Below are 20,396 nucleotides of genomic sequence, written 5' to 3'. Positions count from 1 at the left end.
CTATGCACAGAATTATCACTCTTCTTTTTAACTCCTTTTCTCTTTCTTACATGTATTTCAGCCTAAGGCCCTAAAAATAGTTTTTATAGAGGAGTGGCTTTATTGTCTCACAGCAAATGGTTTTTAATTTAAAAACAACTCCCCAAAGAATTCTCATATCTTTTCCCCAAAGTGGTTAGCTGAAATATTTATTTTGTTGTCATTCCCTTCCTCCCACCCTCTCTGGTGGGCTGAGTGAAGACTGCAGTGGAATGTTTTAAGTAGTGAGTGGGCGAGTGGGTGGGGAAAGCAACAGATCTATGCACTTTGGTTAACTTCTTGTGCTAGTGTAGAACAACCATCTGATATATTTATTGTTCTATATTAAACTTGAGTCTGATTGGGACTCAGTGCAAGAGCCTTAGAAATCATTTCATCTAAGGAGAGAGAAAGGAGCAATGCAATGTGTAGTGAAAGTCTGGTATGTGCAGGGCACTGTCATGTACATCATTTCATGAGAAAAGTGATCACTTAATAGTGTTTATCATGTGCTATATGCTTTTTTACCTTCATTAAGAACGTGGAAATCATTGATGCTATTTTACAAGTGGGGAAACTAAGACCCAGTGGAGTAAGTTTTGCCCAGGAGGACCCAGTTAATAAGCGGAAGGACTGGATTCAGACTTTGGTTTCTCTATCCTTCCTGTTCCTCTCAGTCTGAGAGAATGTGAGAATTCTGACAGCAGGGAACCCTGCCATCCGAATTGTTGACAGATGCTCCTCAATTAGGCAGTCTTAGAGGGTAATTGGGCCTTTCTCAGTTCTAAGGGGCATATTCTCCTGGTGCTCCTTGGGGTGTTTTCACTGTTTGCTCTGGTTGGGCCAGTGGAGAGCAGTTGCTTTCCAGATATCATAAATGTTATGACACCTGAATATATTGAGACTGAGCCATAAACAGGTTCTTCTGCATATAGATGAAATATGTCTGAAGTGGTAGGATTATGTCATTTGGGTGTCACAGCAGAGCTGGCTTGAGGAAAAACTGGGAGTAGGGCAAAATGTCTTTAATAATCCTTATCTGCTTTCAGCACCCTATACTTACACCCTCTAGTCCTGACCCTTTAAAGATTATCATTTCTCTTTAGCAAAACTTAACCCCATCCCATCAGCTCTAAGATGACAGCTGGCTCATCCAGAAACTCCTCTGTGCTCAAGTGGTTATGGTGGTCTCGTGGCATATTTTTGTGGTATAATATGTACTGATTTTTAACTCTAGGAGTTCAGCCAAAAGGAACTTTCAGTACCTTAGACCAAAGGAACTAATAAGGACCTTAGGCTTAATGGCTTATAGGAGGAGATCTTTGGAAAGTGGTGAAGGCCTTGCTGTTTTTCATGCTCTTCTGTTGGATGTCTGTCACCTCCTCCAGTACATAGGGCTTTGTTCAGTCTTGAGATTGGGCAGTGGCATGCAACAGATGGAAAGCTGCAGTGTTCAGTTCTTCTCTTCTCTCTGCTTTGGCTCTCCTATTTGGTGTTCTCATGTGTTTTTTGGTCATCTAGTGACGACTAGTGCGCTCTCTCATTTGACAGCACTGAACTCTGAAGTCCAAGGAGAATTTAGCTGAAAGCAGATTAGATGTAGTGTTCATCTCCTTGGCTGTCTACATCAAGCAACCTTCCTCCCAGGAAGGGCAGATTCCTGTAGTACAGGCCTACCGGCTATATTACGACCTTTTGAATGAAATATTGGAGGTAGGGTACAGGTGGGGATAGCTTTCTTACCTTCTTTTCCATTTCCTGGGGAGAACGTTTACTGCAAAGGCAGGGATAGAACTGAGTAGTAAACAGGCAGGGAACCAGGCAGTGGGAGAATAGGGACCTTGTTCTCTTCTATAAACATCCACTTTGCAGTTACACTCATCTCAGAAAAGACATGCTGGCAGAGATGTGTGAGTTATTAGCTGGACACAGGACATCTCCTCATGGCTTCCTGTTTTCCCATTTTAAAACCAACTCTTTCAATGCCCCTGGCATGAGCCTTAGACTCTCAGGCGAGTGAGTCTGGCTTTGGCACAGAGGGAGCCCCAGGCTCTGTTTGGGGGCATTCACTCCAGACACCCAGCATCATCACATTGGCACCCGTGTTACTCTTCCAAGCTGAGTCTCAGACCTGTGCTGATGATGTAATCCCATTTGAGCAGCCTACTGCCTGCTAGCCCCCATACAGGCTTTATATTGAGTTACCACTGGGTATTTGTTTTTCTTTTTCTTTTTTTTTTTTTCCATGAAACATCTGTTTGTGCTGCCTTGGGAGTGTGGCACAGAACACAGCCTGACTATTTTAAGCATAGCCCTTATTCCCATTTTGAGGTGCTGGCAGTGTGGTAGACGCCATATGGAGTCCTAACGCCCTTCTCTTCTTCTGTTCTTTCCCATCTACATCCCCCCATCTTCTTAGGAGACACTTCAAGCATGGCCCATAATGACAAGCCTTAGGCGCTGCTGATGAGACACTTTTTCTCTCAGCGGACCCTCTCATACTTTATCTTCAGCCATTGTGAACTTCTCACAGCTCCCTGAACATGCCCAGCTGTTTCACAACTTCAAGAGTTTGCTTAAGCAGTTCCTTCTACCTGGCATACCCTCTCCTGGCTCCATTGTCTCCCTGGAAATACCAGTCCATCTGTCAACACTGAGTGATAAAGCCTTTTCTGCTTGCAGGTGGAATTTACCACCTCTTCTCTCTTAGCACACATCTACATTCTTTGCCACACTGTGATCTCTTTAAGGGTAGAGACCGTATCGACTCACCGCTGCATTCCGTCACTGGCATGTGGTTGGTGCTCAGTCGCTGTGAGGTGAAAGAAGCAACTGACTTCAGGGTGGGAGTGATATAAAAACAGTTGAATTTGGTTGAGTGCTCATTACCTGTTAGGCAGTATGCTAAACACTTTACATCCATTATCTCATTTAATACTTATGTCAACTCTTAGAGGTAGGTCTGATATTTCGCCTTCCTGAGTTGCCCCCCTCACAGACACACAAGCACCCATCATTCTCTATTCTAGCATCCTGCTTTATTTTCTTCATATATATCTGAAATCATTTGTTTACTTGTTTATTGTCTCATTAGAAATTAAGCTCCATGAGAACAAGGACTTTGGTAACCTTTTTCACTGCTATAATGCACCTATTGTACTTCCTAATATATCACGGGTACGCAATACATACTTGTTCACTGAAAGACCAAATGAATGAAATAACTACCCATTTCACAGATACGGAAATTAAGGCATAGAGATGTTAAATAGCTCTGCTAAAGTCACACAGCTCAGAGCTGAAGGGTTTGGATGGTAATTCTGTTGTCATTTCAAAGTGGGTGATCCTAACATACTATACTACCTCCTTTAGGAGTTCTCCCAGTAGACAGATTTTAGTGCTCCTAGAGAAAGGACTACTTTCCTGTTGGACACAGTTTCTACCTTGAAGGTCTGCCTTCCCCACCTTTCACCTCATCAGTTAAATCCCTAGGCCAAGGCAGGTCATGAGAGCTGCCATGTGCCAGCTGCCAAATATGTCTTAAGTGCCAGGCATGTTGCTAAACACTGGGGATAAAATGGTGAATGAAAAACAAATTCAGTCTCTAAGGAGCTCATGTGGCAAAGACCAACATTTACAGTATAGCCATGCTAAGACATTCTGAACCCTTGAACCCCTGGAGGCTGCAAGGGCAAAGCAGGGATCTATCAGACCACCTTCATCACTGGTTCCCTGAAGGCAGACAAGGGGACATCTTAATTCAAACTTCATCCTCTAGTAGGGTATAGTGAAAATCAGCTGAAACCTTGAAAGATATTTCTGTGAAACCTAATTAAAAGAGCAAGAGCTTGGTGCCTCTTACCTGAGGACAGATGGGATTGAAATTGAAACTGATATCTGACCCAGAGAGACTCTGACCTAAGTCCAGGAGAAATGTCTTGGTGGCAGGCCTTTTTACATGATTATGCTTGCTAGAGCCCACAAGAACCAAGGTGAGAGTCTGAGGGAAATGGCCACCTTGCAGCCAGGTTACAACAGGAAAGTCATAGATGGGCTGCAGTTGTAAAAAGTGAAAAAATCTAGCTGTGCTTCTTTTTTATTAAAAGACTACTGGGATCCTCCCTAGCAGGAAGGAAGTTCTCTAGTAATTGATGAGTCTGTCAAGGCCTTGGAAAATCTTTAGCAACAAGGTACCAGTTGCCACCTCTGCTGCTGGTAATAAGGCATTACTAATAACCTGGCTGGATAAATGCAACCAAGCTGATTTCATGAGCCCCATCATGTGCTGCCTTCTCTCACCATTGAGTCTCCTGCCCAGGGTTCAAACAGGGCCGGGGCTTGGTTGTAGCTGCAGCTCTACCTATCTGTGGGACCTTGGGGTTTTACTTCATTTCTCTGCACCTCATTTTCTTCATCTGTAAAATGGATTGTTAATGCTATTACACAGAGTTATTATGAAAACTGACTGTAAAAATTTTGGTGAAGTGATTAGTTCAGTGTCTAGCAAACAATGATAACATCCATTTAGTGAGTGCTTATAATGTATCATCACCCTCTTTTTACGTGTGCTAGAATGGGTCTTGAAGCCAAGTTGCGTGCTTTTTCTACTTTGAGTCACAACCACCACAATCGCTAACCCAGCTCTTCCGCTTCTGGAGCCGTTCAGCTGACATTTCATCTGAGGGAAAGTGGGGTCCATGAATTAACTGCCCCTTCATCTCCATCTTGGCCTGGATGACTTGATATCATCCTCACTTCTGTCCCTCCATAGACCATTAGTAGGGTGACAGGTGGATGGTTAAACTCTTGAATCCAGGCCTTCAGAACAATTCCCAGCTGGATTTCAGGGGGTTGGAAGTTGCCAGATGTGCAGCTGTTTTATAGGGAAGCCAAATAAGAACATTTCCTCGTGAAGATGAATTGGTTCTTCAAGTTCCTATATTTAGGGAGAGCTGGACGTAAGCTTGCTTCTGCTTTGGCCTCAGTGACAACAGCATTCTCTGCCGATTGGCCACACCTGTCCTTTACCAGTAAAACTTCCAGTAAGGCTTAGTCATTTGTAAGACTAATCGTTGTTTATAATATAGCATTTTTAATTCACACCTAAAGCCTAGTGGTTTTATGTGCCTGGTCATTGCAATAACAACTAGGAAAGAAATGGAGCCTGGGTTCACCTGTCAAAGTAAGCTATTCATGAGATTCCTGGGCATTATCTCCAAAATCAGCAAGCAGCCCATAGTTTGCCTGGGAAAGTTTCTAGAACAGTAATACTTCATGGGGTTGTTTTGATCATTCATTCATTCATTCAAAAATATTTGACAAGGTTTCACTAGTGCCAAGCACATTACCAGGTACTGATGATACAGCACAGAACAAAATTTGCCACTTCAAAATAATTTTAGGTAGTGATCAGTGCTGTGAAGACAATACAACAGTTTAATAGTGCAGGGGTGGGATGGCTACTCTAGATCGCTTGGTCAGGGACAGCCTCTGAGAAGGTGACCTTGGAGCTGAAACCTGAATGTTAAGGAGTCATTCATTCTAAGATGTAAGGGGAGACAGAACAGGAAAACACAAGCCTTAAGGCAGGAACAAGCTCAGCTTATTTGAGGAACAGAAAGCAAGCCAGTGTGGCTGGAAGATGGCATAAATCAGGTTGGAGGAGGAGGCACAGGTCAACACATGCAGAGATTTGTAGGCTATGGGCTTTATTCTAAGGGTTATAGGAAACCACTGAAGGATTTTTAAGTGGGGCAGTGATTTAATCTGTTGTACATTTAAAAGACACTACTCTGAATACAGTTTGAAAAGTAGACAATAGTGAATTAAGAGTAGAAGTACGAAGACCAGTCGGGAGGCAGCTGCAGTAGTTCAAGCAAGAGATGGGGGCAGCAGTGGAGAAGAGGAATGGGCAGACATGGGAGAGGTTGTGCAGGCTGAGTAAGCTGGACGTGCTGTTGGACTCAGTGGTATAGGGAGATGGTGCTCCTAAGGTTTGAGCGCAACACTTGGCACATGGAAAGCATTCCCAGTACACAATAGCTGTTACTGTTGTTCCCAAAAAATGGCCTGCACAGCAAGAGAACAAGCTCAGGAAGCAATCTTGAAGAAATGACTGCATGATACCTACAGCGTATGGGTGACAACATTGTTGACTCTTCTCTTTTTTTGGTTAATAAATAGCAGTCTTAGAGGCAATGGGGGCTCCAGGTACGATGGTGTATTCAGGAGCCAGGAACTGACTTCCAGTCAGTCTCACTCTGCCATCAACTCACTGTATGACTTTTAGCCTCTCGTAGCCTTTAGTTCCTTCATGTGATGTTACTAAATAACTACAAAATGTATTGAGTGCTTACTGTATGACAGGTACCATGCCAAGCTCTTTATATATTTGCCAAATACTCTATATACATTAACCTCATTTAATCCTTCGAGCAACTCTTTTGGGTAGGAACTAAATTACTAAATTGTCCTCCATTTCCAAGTAAGAACATCGAACTCCAAATTTCACAGCTAGTAAGTGGCAGAGCTGTGACCCAAACCCAGGTGTTTCTAACTCCTAAATCCATATTTATAACCCTCTACCGTATAAAAAGTAGCACTTGGTCTTTAAATGTTGGTGCCCTTCCAACTTCTAACTTTCTACAACTTCCAGACCTCAATTCAAGGTCATAATGGGACTTATAGCTACTGAGAAATATTCACTCTCATTCATTCATTCATATTCATTCTCTCTTCCCCCCCCTCCACACACACACAGCCTACAGTTCATACAGAGATTAGAGATTAGTGTCAAGTATATTTATTTATTGATCCTTTCTCTCTCTTTGGTAACTTGTAAGATACGGTAGCTGAGGCAACAGGAAATTCGAAATCCAGCGTTTTTTTAAATCCTATGTTTAAGATTTCTGTAGAAGGAAACTGCTTGAGAGATTTGGTTTCCATTATTAAGATGCCAAGAGAAGATGAAACTGGGTCAGGAGGATTTCCTGAAGGTATAGAAGCAGGGAAGGTAGACCCTTGGCTATTTTTTGCTTCTGACTCCCCACCTCCTGGAGTTTCCTGGGACCTAATAGAGGGTATGGGAAAGGTTTTTTCAGCCCTCACCACAGGAGATCTTCAGTGATGAAATCCAGCAGCACTGGAGCAGGAACGGGAGGTTGGGGAAGGCCAACATAAAGGCAGAGAAAAGGGAAAACTTAACTGCCCCGTGGCATTTTCCTCATGAAGTTCAATAGAAACCAAATAAAATGGAAGTTATTTCACAGGAGGAACAGACAGACACATACATGCACATGCATGCACACATGCTCTGTCCCATGCCAGAGCAGCTCCCTGCAGACACTTTGAGACTGCCAGGATGTGGGGAAAATGGGCATTCTCATACCTAAATGAGTAATCGTAAATCAGTATAAGATTTCTGGAGGGCAGATTAACAATAAAGTATCAAATGCCTTTAAAAACACATATCGTTTGCTTTATAGAGAATATCTGATTCTGAGACTGGGGCAGGAAATATATAAGCTAAGCCTGGAAGGTCTTGTAGTGGCAGCAAGTAGGAAAGTGCTCAAAAACAAACAGAAAACCCCACATTGATGGAGCTATGTCAAGGAAACACAGAAGCCAACTAAAAGAGCTCCCAAAGGCCAAAGCTGTACAATTTGATTAACAAAATAAGTAATATTGGATTATAACCCAAAGCATAAAATAAATATCCATGAGTCCATACTGATACAAATAAACGATTGAATAAAGAAGTAAATGAAGGAGAAGAGACAAATCTGCTGTTCAAAAGTATTTCAAATAATTTATGTAGATATTCTGCCTTCAAGGAGAGAGGGAGCATAACTCCTCACTGTTTAAGTGTGAGCTACTCAGAATAACTTCCTTCTGAAGAGCCCACGGTGGGAAAAAGAGTATCTTTACCATGGAAAAACCTTGCACTACCTCAACCAGGTAGTGAAGGTCACCTTCAGCAGTGTTAAGTCATATTGATAATACGAATCCTTAGTATGATGTAATGATAATGGGTTTTCCTTCGAAAAGCCCATAACCACAGCCTAATTGTTAAAAAAACATCAGATCCCAATTGAGGGACATTCTGTAAAATACTTGATCAAAACTGTCATGCTATCATGAACAAGAAAATTCAGAAAAACTATCACAGCCAAGAGGAGCCTAAGGAAACAATGACTAAATGTGCTATCCCGGGTGAAATCTGGAACAAAAAAAGGACATTAGGGAAAAACTAAGGAAATCTGAATAAAATACAGACTTTACTATTAATGTATCAGTATTGGTTAATTGTAACAAATGTAGCACGCTAATGTAAGATGTTCATAATAGGGGAAACTAGGTGTGTGAACCTTCTATTTTATCTTTGCAATTTTTTGTGAATCTAAAGCTGTTCTAAATATTAAAGCTTATAAAACAAACGTGCCTTTTGACCCACAAGTTTCCCTCCTAGGAATTTTTCTCTGTAAATAATTAAGGATGATTTGTCCACAATGATGTGTATCACAGAGATGTGTGTAATAGTGAAAAGGTAGAAATAATGTAAATGTCCAATATTAGATATGATAAATCCATACAATTCAGTCATGAAATAATCTTATAGAAATATAATTCTTGGTAAGTAAAGATATTAATGATTGATAGTTGAATGGAAAAAGCAGATTATGAAAGAGCCTATGAAGTATGAGCCAATTTTATAAAAGATATTTATTTTTATATATGTATAGAAGGAAGATGGGCAAGTATATTTCAGTGTATTAATGATGAGTATCCCTGGTGGATAACATTATGGATTTTTTTTTCTTTTTATAGAAGCAATACCTGTTTGCTATAGAAAGTAAAAAGCAGCAAAAAAGAAAAAGTTACTTTTTGAATTAAAAAAAAAATATGCTGGAAATGATTCTTTTCTAAATCTAGCAGCAGCAAAGGACTCAGTCCCAAAGAAGGGAGTTCCGAGAACAGATAGGATGCCAGCACTGGCAGGCAGGCCCGCCTGTTACTTCTATTCAAGTACCTTCCTATAGCAGGGCACTGCCTGAGCAGGCCACCACCCACACGGGCCCTGTCCAGTGCAAGAAGGGTAGCCACCTGCAAAAACGGTAAATAGGCTGCAAGGTGCATGGGGATCAAAGTTGGCACTGTGGTCAGAATGTGGGTATGAGGCTACACTGGAGACCCAAGCCTCTCAGAGGCCCCTAAGTAGGTCTGGAGAAGCAGAGTCAGCTGTGAGGGCTGAGAGACAAACCCAGGTGTCTGTATTTATTTCTTCTATAGTAAGTAATCTTACTCTTATCTAGCATTTTTTTATCTTAAAATATTTGCATGTGTCTTCCATCTCATTACAGCAACCCCTGATGGTAGGTATTATTATCCCATTTTTCAGGTGTAAAAATTGGGCCTCAGAGAACTTAAATGGCTACCACTTACTGACTGGGTAACTAGGGGTCAGAAAATACAGGCTAACCTCTTATACCCAAGTTCAGTTTCATTTCTGAGGGTTCTGGAGTCTGATTGCTTAACCCAGGTCTACCATTTGCAAGCTGTGTACCTTTAGCAAAGTCATGTAAGCCTCTCTGGGCCTCAACTGGATCCCAGAATCACATAGCAGAGCCAGGGCTAGAACTCTAGGTCTTTTCATCATGTATTTCTCAGTTAATCCAGGATAAACCAAGAACATTTTACTTTATTTTATATTTATACCTCACTTGTTCTCCAGGAGACAGCTAAACATATAAGTTCTGATCCCTCACAGCACAGTGACCTCCTCACTTTCAGCCCAAGCTGTTGGGGCAGGTGAGCATAGGACAGAAGGGACAAAGGTAGCAGCTCTGCTCTGTCTAGTGGAGGAATGTCTCTGGACCCAAGTGTGTGTCCATTCCCCTAGCAGAACTGATCGCATACTTAGTACAACTAGGCAACCACTTCCCTCAGATACTGAAAGGTCAAGACTTCCCAGTTAGCTCCTGTACAGTGCCTGGGTGGCTTAATTTTTGGAAAATACTAAATCTGTCTTTTTGCATCTCAGTTGAATCTAGCCTTCCTCCCTTGTCAATATGTCTAAATTTCTCTATCCTCCTGAGTTGACTAATCCTTTTATAACAATAATTAATTAATAAATAGCCAAGAACTCAGCAGACATGAGTGATACCAAATCAAATTAAGTTGTATTATATGCTTAGGAAAAGAAATGATTAAACTTGAAAAGTCAGAATGCCTGCCATCTCATGTACTGACTTCCTCTTACAACCCCTGTAGCTCTGGGGACAGAAGCTGAAAAGCTGAGCTGCCTATCTATACAGACTAAAATATTGTCAGGCAGTAAAACACTTCCCTATCATAATCACTTTATCAGCAGGTGCATAGGGGCTGAATGTGACTGGGGCTTATGGTGTCTGTCCTCTGACTACTCTCCCATTTCATAGGCACCATAGCCAGACAAAAAGAATACCTCATCAGTGTGCCCAGTCAGAGAGAGGATACAGTGTTCTGCTGGCTGGGACACATTAATCCCATTCTGTCACCCCAACCAGAGAGGTGTGAAATCTCATACCCTCTTAGTCAGAATTTAGGAGGTCCCAGTTCCTTGAGTTTAACTTTTTGGTTTTATATTCCCTAAAAGAATAGAAAAAAGTATGTTGCCTCCTTGCTTGTATTTAAGTTAACTTCTGAATTCATATATCAAGTTTAGATAGTTGCTAAGGATGTGATTGCTGACATATTGTGTAGTTTATGTGAGTTTTTATGTATGCTTTCTTCAAAACTTTGGCACTGCAGATTTAGCTTATTAAATTTATAGGCAAGGTACTCTGTATAATCTAATTGGCAAAGCCAGTGCTGCGGTCAAACCATCCAGCCAAATCAGACTTGCTTTCTGTCAGATCAAGTCTGATTTCATTTTTTTCAATTCAAATAAACATATTAGTACACACCTCATGACAACTGTCTCACTTCTGAATTTGAATTCATAGATCAATGGACAGATAAATGAAGCACACAACCTTGCCAAGAGCTTATTGCCTGGACGAAATAAGAGATTCTTTCCTTTACTATTTCCTGCCTTTCTCTCATAGGACTCCTCTTAGAAGTGAGACATTCTGAAATTATTGTGGGGTAAGATTCAGGAAGGTGAGAGGTATGCATTTCTTTTCTGAAGTGGGAGTAAGGTGATTTGCAAAGTGGGGGTGGCTGAAATGAGAACCTATAGACTATAGGCATCTTCTTGGAAAGGTCAGTTTTAGGAAAGAAGTTAAGGGTTTAGACATTTATTTCCTTAAAACTATCTGTGCCCAAATACTCCCTGGAAATTGTTATGTACCACAGGATATGTGTACTCCATTTTTAAAACTACCACTTTTAGATACAGCAGTACCCTCAGACTAGATCAGTCAGTGACTGAGTGCAGGCTGGGTAACTAAACTTTACTCAGTATTCGTCCTCATTAGAGTTTGGCAGGGAATGACTTTTCTAGAGACCTGCCATGTAGAAGGGTCAGAGCCATGGACCTCAGCCTTTCTATTGAATACCTGTATTTCATCAGGTCTGGAGTTGGCATTAAAAAAACTTTCCAAGTGAGCAAAGCAGGATACAGTTGCTCTCCAAATATTTGAAGGGTATTTGGGGATAAGAGCACACTCGTTCTGGAATGTAATATTTCAGATGCCAGAACTAGGAATGTTGAAGGAAAGTTAGGAGGAGGCAGGTTTTGATTCAGAATAAGAAGGAAGGTGGATAGAGGAAGGGGGCCAACATTTTTTTATGACTTATAATGCATAAAATACATAAAGCTTTCATAGTAACCCCGTGAGATAGATAGTACTACCATGAGGAAACTGAGTTTCAGAAAGGTTCAGAAACTCACCCAAGGTCTCACAGTTTATTAATGCCGTAATAGGGATTTGAACCTAGTTCAGTCTGATGACTGAAAAGCCATTATGTAATGCTGCTTGTCTCATTGGTAAGTATCTGCTATAGAATGGACTGTCTGCCTAACACCCATAGTTCATTAAGAAAAAAAAAATAGACATTAACCTCTAAGTCCCACTCAGTTATAAATCTGAGCGTGACCGATAGATGTTTCAGAGGAGTATGATAAGTGGCTGAGGTGGAAGGCTATATTACTTACTTTGGAGAAAACGCCGACTTTTATAGACTATGTAAGATAAAATCTCATGAACACAGACTATCTTACATACAAAGTGAATAATGAGTATTCAGGAGAAGAGATGATGCCTCACACTGATTATACTGTTGGGTTTACCCTCCAGCAGAGACCTACACATGAGGTGAGCAAAGCTTTATCTTACAGATTCAGTTCAGATCCTTTTTCTTCGTTATTGTGAAAAACGTGCTATTGATTATAAAAGTAAGATTCTTTCTTTGAAGATGTGATTCTGGGGAAAAAAAAGTTCTCTCTCCCTTCCCGACTCCCACCCACCACTCACCGCCCCTTTCTGTCTGTCTCACCTACTAGGCTGTAAAGCCCATGAGGGCAATGACTGTGTCCATCTTATTCATTATTATGACTAGCATCATGACTGACACATGGTAGACAGCAAATATTTAGCAAATGAAGGAATCAATAAATGATAGGCCAGAATCTCAACATCTTATGTTTTAAACTATATCTTTCAGGCCCAGGGACAGGTCTCTTTTAGGGTAATGAGAAAAGAATTTATCAGTCAGGACTTTGTCCTTTTCCCCAGCCACTCTCCAAGTCTCATAATAAAGACCTGGCAAGTGGAAAAGAATTTATTTATAATTTGATTATTCTCAATTTTGGGGGGTTGTTGACCTCTTTGAGAATATGATGAAAATTCTCAGACAAAAGAATACACAGATAAACTTTTGTATACAATTTCAGTAGGTTCATGAACCCTTTAAACTATGTATCTCAAGTTAAAAATGTTAAAAAGTGAACAACAGGTTAAGGAAAGGGCACAGTCATATGCTAGCTCTCTCATATTTGAAGTAAACTGACAAGAGAACAATGAGAGCTTGCTTTGGATATAGTGTCAATGGGGATAATATGGCGCCAGTTCCAACTCTGCCTTGATTCTGATGAGAAGCTTTCATAACACATCCTTTGTTCCCTTTGGGACAGATGCCACCAAATAGTTCTCCTTAATGACAGTCCACTGTCTAGCCCTTCCTAGTGTGCACCCTCATCACATGATTAGACAGCCAGCAGGAAAAGGGGGTAAAAATAGGGCAGAGTTTGGGGTGGTGAAGATTACTGAGTAGGTTCTCTTGGCTCCTGGAGTACACTTACCTCAATTTGCAGACCCTGTGTCTTGAAATGTTTTCACCCTTAACAGAAGTTCTAAAAATCTGTTGCCTGGGATATTTTCTCTTGAAACCTTTCCCAAATGGATGCAAAAGAACACAGTTTTTATGTAGACATAGATAATCCTTCATGAGATGAAAAATCTCTAGGTCATAGCTGGGAGCTGATGTTCCACATGCCTTTTCCTTCTCCACCAGCACGACTACTTCAGACTTTATCCAACCAAAACTAAACTTGGAGTTTTAAGAACACAGACCTTACTATGTGATCCTGGATTTTACATCTGCTCAGAGCTTCCCTATCTTCATCTGGGAAATGGGGATGATAGTAGTCCCTATAAGCACTTGATCAAGTTGGCTCTTGTTATTATTTTAAGGACAGTGACCTCTAGAAGCAGATGACGAGAAACTAAGCAAGTTTGTGACTTTTGTCCTTCTAAGTGTGCCACCTTTCTTTTTAGGGCTCTGCCTTCTCCTTGCCCTGATCCCTGTACTGACAGTGTTCTCTCCCAGGACCAAGCCTGAGATGCTATAATTCTGAGCAACTGAGGTACTAGCCGTGCCTCTGGTGTACTACAACTGATTTTTTTGGCCACTGACATCTGAAATACCCTGATCAGGGCAATAATGACTGACCATTCTTTTCAACTGCATCTATCCCTCCTTCCCTCTCTTCATGTTGTTTTTATTTCAGTTCCTATTTTTCATTTATTTATTTATTTATTTGTTGTTGTTGTTTGTTTTGGGAGACAGAGTCTTGCTCTGTCATCCTGGGTAGAGTGCAGTGGCATCATCATAGCTCACAGCAACCTCAAACTCCTGGGCTCAAGTGATCCTGCTGCCTCAGCCTCCCAAGTAACGGGGACTACAGGTACATGCCATGATGCCCAGCTAATTTTTCTATTTTTAGTAGAAACAGGGCCTCACTCTTGCTCAGGCTGGTCTTGAACTCCTGAGCTCAAACAATCCTCCTGCCTCAGCCTCCCAGAGAGCTAGGATTACAGGCATGAGCCACTGCACCAGCCTATTTCAATCCTTTTTTAAAAACAACTTTTTATTGAGCACTACTGTGTGCCTAGCACAGTACATAGATAATGAAATAGTTGTAGCTATACACAGTTAATAAAATAGTGTCACTACTCTTATTTGCTCTAGTCAGGAGTAGAGAGTAAATAGCAAACAAAGAAATTATAAAACGTGATGAGGGCTATGAAAGAAGGAAGATAGAGAATAACCATGGAGTCCTACTGAGGTAGAGTACCTTCTCTGAAGAGGTGACATTTAAACTATCCCTGTGGCATGAATTGAAACCTTGGCTTTTATTCCAAAGTGCCGTTAGGATTGAAGATGACAGCTTCTCCTTATTTTTCTTTCGTAACAATAGATGGCTTAAGGCTTAGGGGAAATCAAACTCCTGATTTTTACCAGCAATTTATTTTGTCAGTTAAAAAAATAATAATAATATGACCCTCAGCTCCTTTAAATAAATATTCACTTACTGTATACCAGGCATTTTACATGTATTCTCTCTTATTTAATCCTGCAGTAACCCAGGAAAGTAAGTTTTATTATCATCGTTCTTACTGTAGTCAGATAAAGAAATCAGAACTTTGAGAAATTAAGTAACTTGCTCATGGCGACACTGCTCAATTATGGTAGTTAAGACTAGAATCCAGGTACGTCTGACAACAAAGCCTGTGTCATCAACCAGTAGGCTATGCTGCCTCCCTTCCTGTGACGTCTCAACTCACCTGCTTCTCCTTTTCCTTTGTAGTGGTGCCAGTGAAGAAGAGGACACATGAAGGCATGGCGTCCCCAGTGGAAAATCATCCCCTCTCCTGTGTGTATGTGACAGCGTGTATTGTTACGGCTTCTGATTTCTGTGAAAGCTGCTCAGCAACAAATGTACTTCCACCGGATATGTCCCCAGACCCACAGCAGGCACATATATCTCTCCAACAGAGGACCAGTTTTATGCTCACTGACTGTGCTTCTCATTCTCTTGTTGTGTTAGGTCAAGGAAAAGAGCCCCTTTGATCAACAAGGAGCAATAAGGAAAGGCCCTTCAGGCAATTCTTCAGTGGCTGCTTCGAACTTGCTCAGGAAAGCCAACCCCTGTGATATTGTCTAACCAAACTATTGCTTCCTTGGGAAGGATCTGGAATAATCTTGAAGGGAAGTCAGAGTTTTTTCCCTACCTGCTAACAAAAACCCCACTTTGTTCATATTGAAGCATGAAATAAATGATGGCAAGGTAGGGCCGCATTGACTCATGTAGAAAGTCTCTAAAAGTCCAGTTCTACATTTGTGAAAATGATGGATGACTTGAAAACAGCGTTGGAGAAATAGTTAAAAATTAGGAAGATAAAGCTATTTTTAGTGTATGAGGTTATCCAGGACTTCAGATTCATAATTCAGTGCTGTGGAAATGAAAACATGATTGAAGAGGTGGAAAGGAAATGACCTTAGGAAAAAAAAACAGGACCAAAGAAATCTGATTAAAAGTTGAAATCAGTATTTCTAAATTCAAATTGCCTGAGTTTCCAAAATAGTCACTAAAGGATGTAATAGAAACTGAATTATTTGGATGAATTTTTCTGTAGGATTTATGGGCTTTTCACAACATGAAGGGCTGAAATATATTCCCACCAAATGGGAATGTTCAGTGTAGGTTTTTGCTGGTCCCACCCCCATTTTAGCCTAACTTGGCTTAGATGCAGTGTGGGGAGGATTCTTGCTGCTCTGTATGTGGTGTGCTGAATTCGGCTCCTCCTCCCAGCAGATAGATATCCTCCTGGAACCCTTCTTCCTATGGCACTCCTCACCCACAGACCTTCAGATCATCCCCACACCCCGGCTCTCTATTAAGTAACACGAGACACACCTGAAGTTAGACTTCCTTCCCTTTTTCCAGTCCCAAATCACAATTTTTTACAACCAAGGTTTTTACTCCCAATTAAGTAGTGATGTGCTAGGGGGATACAAAACTGCAAGCTTAAAACTTTGCATCTTCCTGAAGCATCAGTTTTACTTAAAAAATGGTTTGGAGTCAGGGGATGACCTTATTTTTATATAAAACAAACACAGTTATGGAATAGAATGTTCATACACATAAACTGTTAAGATAAAATAGGGGACTTGAAAGGTAATTCTCGTTTACAAGTGGGCTATATGTTCCCTCTTCTCTGCTTTTGTTCGTATTTGGTATTAACTTCTAAGAAATACAATTGGAACCACATCCAGGCAGCCCTGGGGTTGCTGCTGCCCCAGGGCCTAGAGTTCTAATGCCTGTGAAGCAGAACAAAAGGAGCCTGCACTGGGAGAAATCCCTCTCTTCCTGTCTGTCTGAGTGCCTGTGACCTATGTACCTATTACAAAGCTTTAGGGCCAGCTGATTTGTGTGCATGCAGGATGGTTTTGAGGCAGAAACAATACTTGCTTACTGTAGGAGTCCTATTTATTTAATATATTATTTTTCAATCCTGTGCTTGCTGTGAAATAATTTATTCCTTTGAGGCCAGGAAGCTACCAGGCATATATGCTTCTAGGTTAGGATTACCCTAGCTCACTAAGTATGTCAGGATATTGGGGCTGAGAGGAGTTAGAGATGGTACCCGAAAAAAGTCTTTTTCTCTCACGCTGGTGGCCAAGAAATGGCCAAGATAATTTTGGTGCTTTACCTGTCTGTCTACAAAGACTGGAGAATTTGGCATACAACTAATTACAACCTCCAATCATATCCAAGAAAACTACCCTAAAAAGAAGGACCAATGGCCACTCTTGAAAGAGTTTAAATATCAGAAGGTTTAAAAGACTAGAATTTGGAAACTTGTGTTGTCTTTCCCCAGTAATCATTGTTTGATCTCTAAATGGTAGCCTCATATTAACAATGGACAGATCATTGACTCTCCATACCTGATCATGTATTATTACTTTAAATAAGTATTTGGGAAATCCAAGCATTTATGCAGTGGATATAAATGGAAATATAAAAATATGTGCCAACCTGTCTGAATAAATTATATTGTCTGTAATCCTCAAGGAAAGCACTTTTGGTTTTACTTAGAAAGGGTTTCAGATTTGCTATATGGGCTCCTGCTGTCTTCGACACCTGATAAAACTTTAACCAGGGAAGCATTAAACACAGCGCAGCAGCTTCTGCCCAGGCGCCTATGTTCCTGCCGGCAGCATTTATCAGTGTAAGAACTAGGATGCTTCCTGCAGTGGCATCAGCTTCCTCCAGAGTCGGAGCATGCTCCTGGGCCTTCAGCCTCCACATGAAGAGCCTTCCCTCCTGCCAGGTCAGTAAAATTTAGAGTGCTCAGGATTGTGTCCTGACTGGCTGCAGGCTGCAGGCTGCAGGCTTTGGAGAAATCCCTAAAAAGTCAACCAAGGAAGGCAGGTAATGAATGTCTCCAGAACTAATCGGGCACTCATAGCAATTCCTGGCTACCTTTCAATTGTTGGGTTTCTGGATGCTGAGAGGAATTTGTCCTTTGACTTGCTATTATTAAATCCAAGGCAGTCCCAGGAAGTGCTTGGAGTCTCAGTGCTGATAGCCCAAGAAGGGAATTAACCTGTATCGAGGACCAACTATGAGCCAGGACTTGTATTACAGCCCTGTTTCATAGGTGATAAAACAGATGTGGCGTGAAAGAGTCACTTGCCTCGAGTCACACAGGTGGGAAATACCAGAGCCAGGTTTTGAACCCAGCTCTCCTTAATTCTGTGGGCAGGCTCTTTGCCCCATGCCGTGGTACACCTAAAAATACAGAGGGATAAAGAGGCTTCAGGTTCTCCCACTGAAGCCTAACCATCCTACTTTATGAATTATTTTTCAAAATGACATTTCATGGCTGTAGTTTGGGCTCAGAAATTACCTGAAAGTAGCCTTATTTCTCCGCTTGAGCAGATGCTTTAAGTACACTTTAACAATATGGGCCTGCCCCCAGGAGTTGGGGTAACCTTTTATTTTTGATGCCATCTTCCATAAATAAGGTGTTTCTTGGGCCTTAAGAGTATAGAACTTTGCAGAAATAGTACAAGTGAAGGGTGATCTGCTCTCTAACTTTATTTGAAAATGTCTGCAGCTTCACTGCTGCAGAAAAAGAAATCTTCATATTTTTAGTAAACCTAGCCACCAGTTCTGCGCTCTGTGAGGATGTGGTGATTCATAGCTCAGTGAATCTGGACTCTCCTGCTGATTCCTGGTGTGTGTGTACCTGTATATGAATGAAGATGCGATGTGTTTTTGTATGTAATACATGTGTGCACACAAACTATTTAAGAAGTGAGGGAAACTCACAGCAGCCTCCTCCTCATCTTGCATACCTCTGCAAAGGTTTCTGCCAGCCCTAATTAAGTGCTGCCAGATCACTGAAGCTTAGGTGCTTGCTTACAAGAAGAGCAACTCCCTAGCAGAGATTGTCAGCTCATAAAGCACTGAGCCACGGTGACAGCCCTGAAGGAAATTGTACTCCATCCCTTCTCCAAGATGTCTGATGACACGGGAAATTCAGATGCTCAGCCATTTTGGTAACCTGAGAGCCTGAACTACTCCATTCAGGCCTGAGGGCACAACTGCAGAATTCACGACCTTACAGTAGTGTCAGCGCCTAGGAAGTCCTCTCTTCCCACCTAGAAAATACCCTCCTGCTGGTTCCTGAAATTCCACACTCACATAATGGCTGTTCAGTACTTGCTTTTCCATAAGAAAATTAATTGCATGTTTACTGCGTGCCGATCACATCCGGAATTTTATGTTAAACAAAAAAACTCATTATGGATTGAGTTCAGCCCAGCTCTAAAGAGAAAAAGAAGGCCCATAGGGAGACTTCAGACCTCATTATTACTGCCTTCACCCTGCGGTGTTTCTGAACCCCCCCACCCTAGCCCATTCCAACAGCCGTAAGACCCAGGCGGTTCCTGCCTCCGAAGGCCTGCCTGTTAAGACAGTATAGTTTGGAACAGAGAACATACCAGAAACAGCACAACAAGGGCCAAAGCAGAATGAAAACAACAAAGACACTTCTCGGTACATTGGTGCAAAAAAAACAAAAAAAAAAGCCGCAGAGCCCATGCTGGGCTTGATACGACCTTGAGAGGACAGCAGATTTATACTTGATGGGAGTTAAACCTGACCAGTCTTTCCACAGCGACGGGCCACACTGCATGAGTGGGGAGAACCAGTGAACTCATCGTCCTCTGCCTGGTTTCTTGTGCGCAGTCACATTCCCTCCTTAGTCATCTTCCCCTTCCACCCTTTACATTAAACAAGGGAACACTCAATCTTTCAAGGGAATTACACGTTTGAGTTAATGTTTCAGTATATCATTTTCATACTGTAAATTATTTTGTAAGAGAGATTTACTGCTATCCCAGGATGTTCGGACTTGGCGCCCCTGTGCATTTGGAAATCAATAAACTATTACTGGAAATACCATTTGTCTCTCAGAGTTGTGCACAAAGGACCCTGCTAGGTGTAAATATTCATGACGATCTGCATACTTAACTGCGGTAATGCTGCAGGCGATGGTGTTTTGGTTATTAGATGTGAGTATAATTTACTCCCAACTTCCCCAGAGTACCTTAGGAGATCTCTAGGAAGTGGCAAAAGGACAGACTTAAGATCATTATTTAGAGACATGTTTTCTCCTCAAAGTAAAATGATCCATGACTAAGTTAAATTTTATGAGCAAAGTAGATTATAACCCAAGGAATACTTGGTCTTGAATGATGTTTTCAAATAACATTAAAGCTTTAGAATTTGGATTAACTAGAAGGAAGATCAAATTTTATTTTTTATCATATTTCCTAGAAAAAAATCTTTATAGAGCAGATTACAGTTAGGCCAGAAGAATCATCTTTGTGGAACTTTAGAAATACATATTTGCGTATAATTGATGAAGAGATAGAATTAAGTTGTAAATGAAGCAATTCCAATCCGGTTTGTAGTATTAGGACCGGAGGTTGCATTGAAACCAGCAGTCATATACTTGGAGGCCTTCAGGAGCCAAACATGAAGACCCAAGATGGTAAATATTGTGTAAATTAGAAAATGTTAAGGCATTAAAATTGAATGT

The 20,396-nt window shown here is 41.3% G+C and overlaps 1 protein-coding gene across 1 annotated transcript in view; it reads left to right on the top strand.

The window, feature by feature from the left end:
- The window catches only part of TRIM44 (tripartite motif containing 44), a 164,191-nt gene extending 144,435 nt beyond the window's left edge, over positions 1-19,756 (top strand). Inside the window, exon 5 of the mRNA XM_012649645.1 lies at positions 15,089-19,756. Within this exon, the coding sequence (XP_012505099.1) occupies positions 15,089-15,116 (28 nt within the window). The 3' untranslated portion in view covers positions 15,117-19,756. The remainder of the gene's footprint in view (positions 1-15,088) is intronic.
- The last annotated feature ends 640 nt before the right edge of the window (positions 19,757-20,396 follow it).

Source organism: Propithecus coquereli, unplaced genomic scaffold, assembly GCF_000956105.1.
Source record: "Propithecus coquereli isolate 6110/MARCELLA unplaced genomic scaffold, Pcoq_1.0 Scaffold30, whole genome shotgun sequence".
Taxonomy (NCBI): Eukaryota; Metazoa; Chordata; class Mammalia; order Primates; family Indriidae; genus Propithecus; species Propithecus coquereli.
This window is presented reverse-complemented; position numbering and strand designations above follow the sequence as displayed.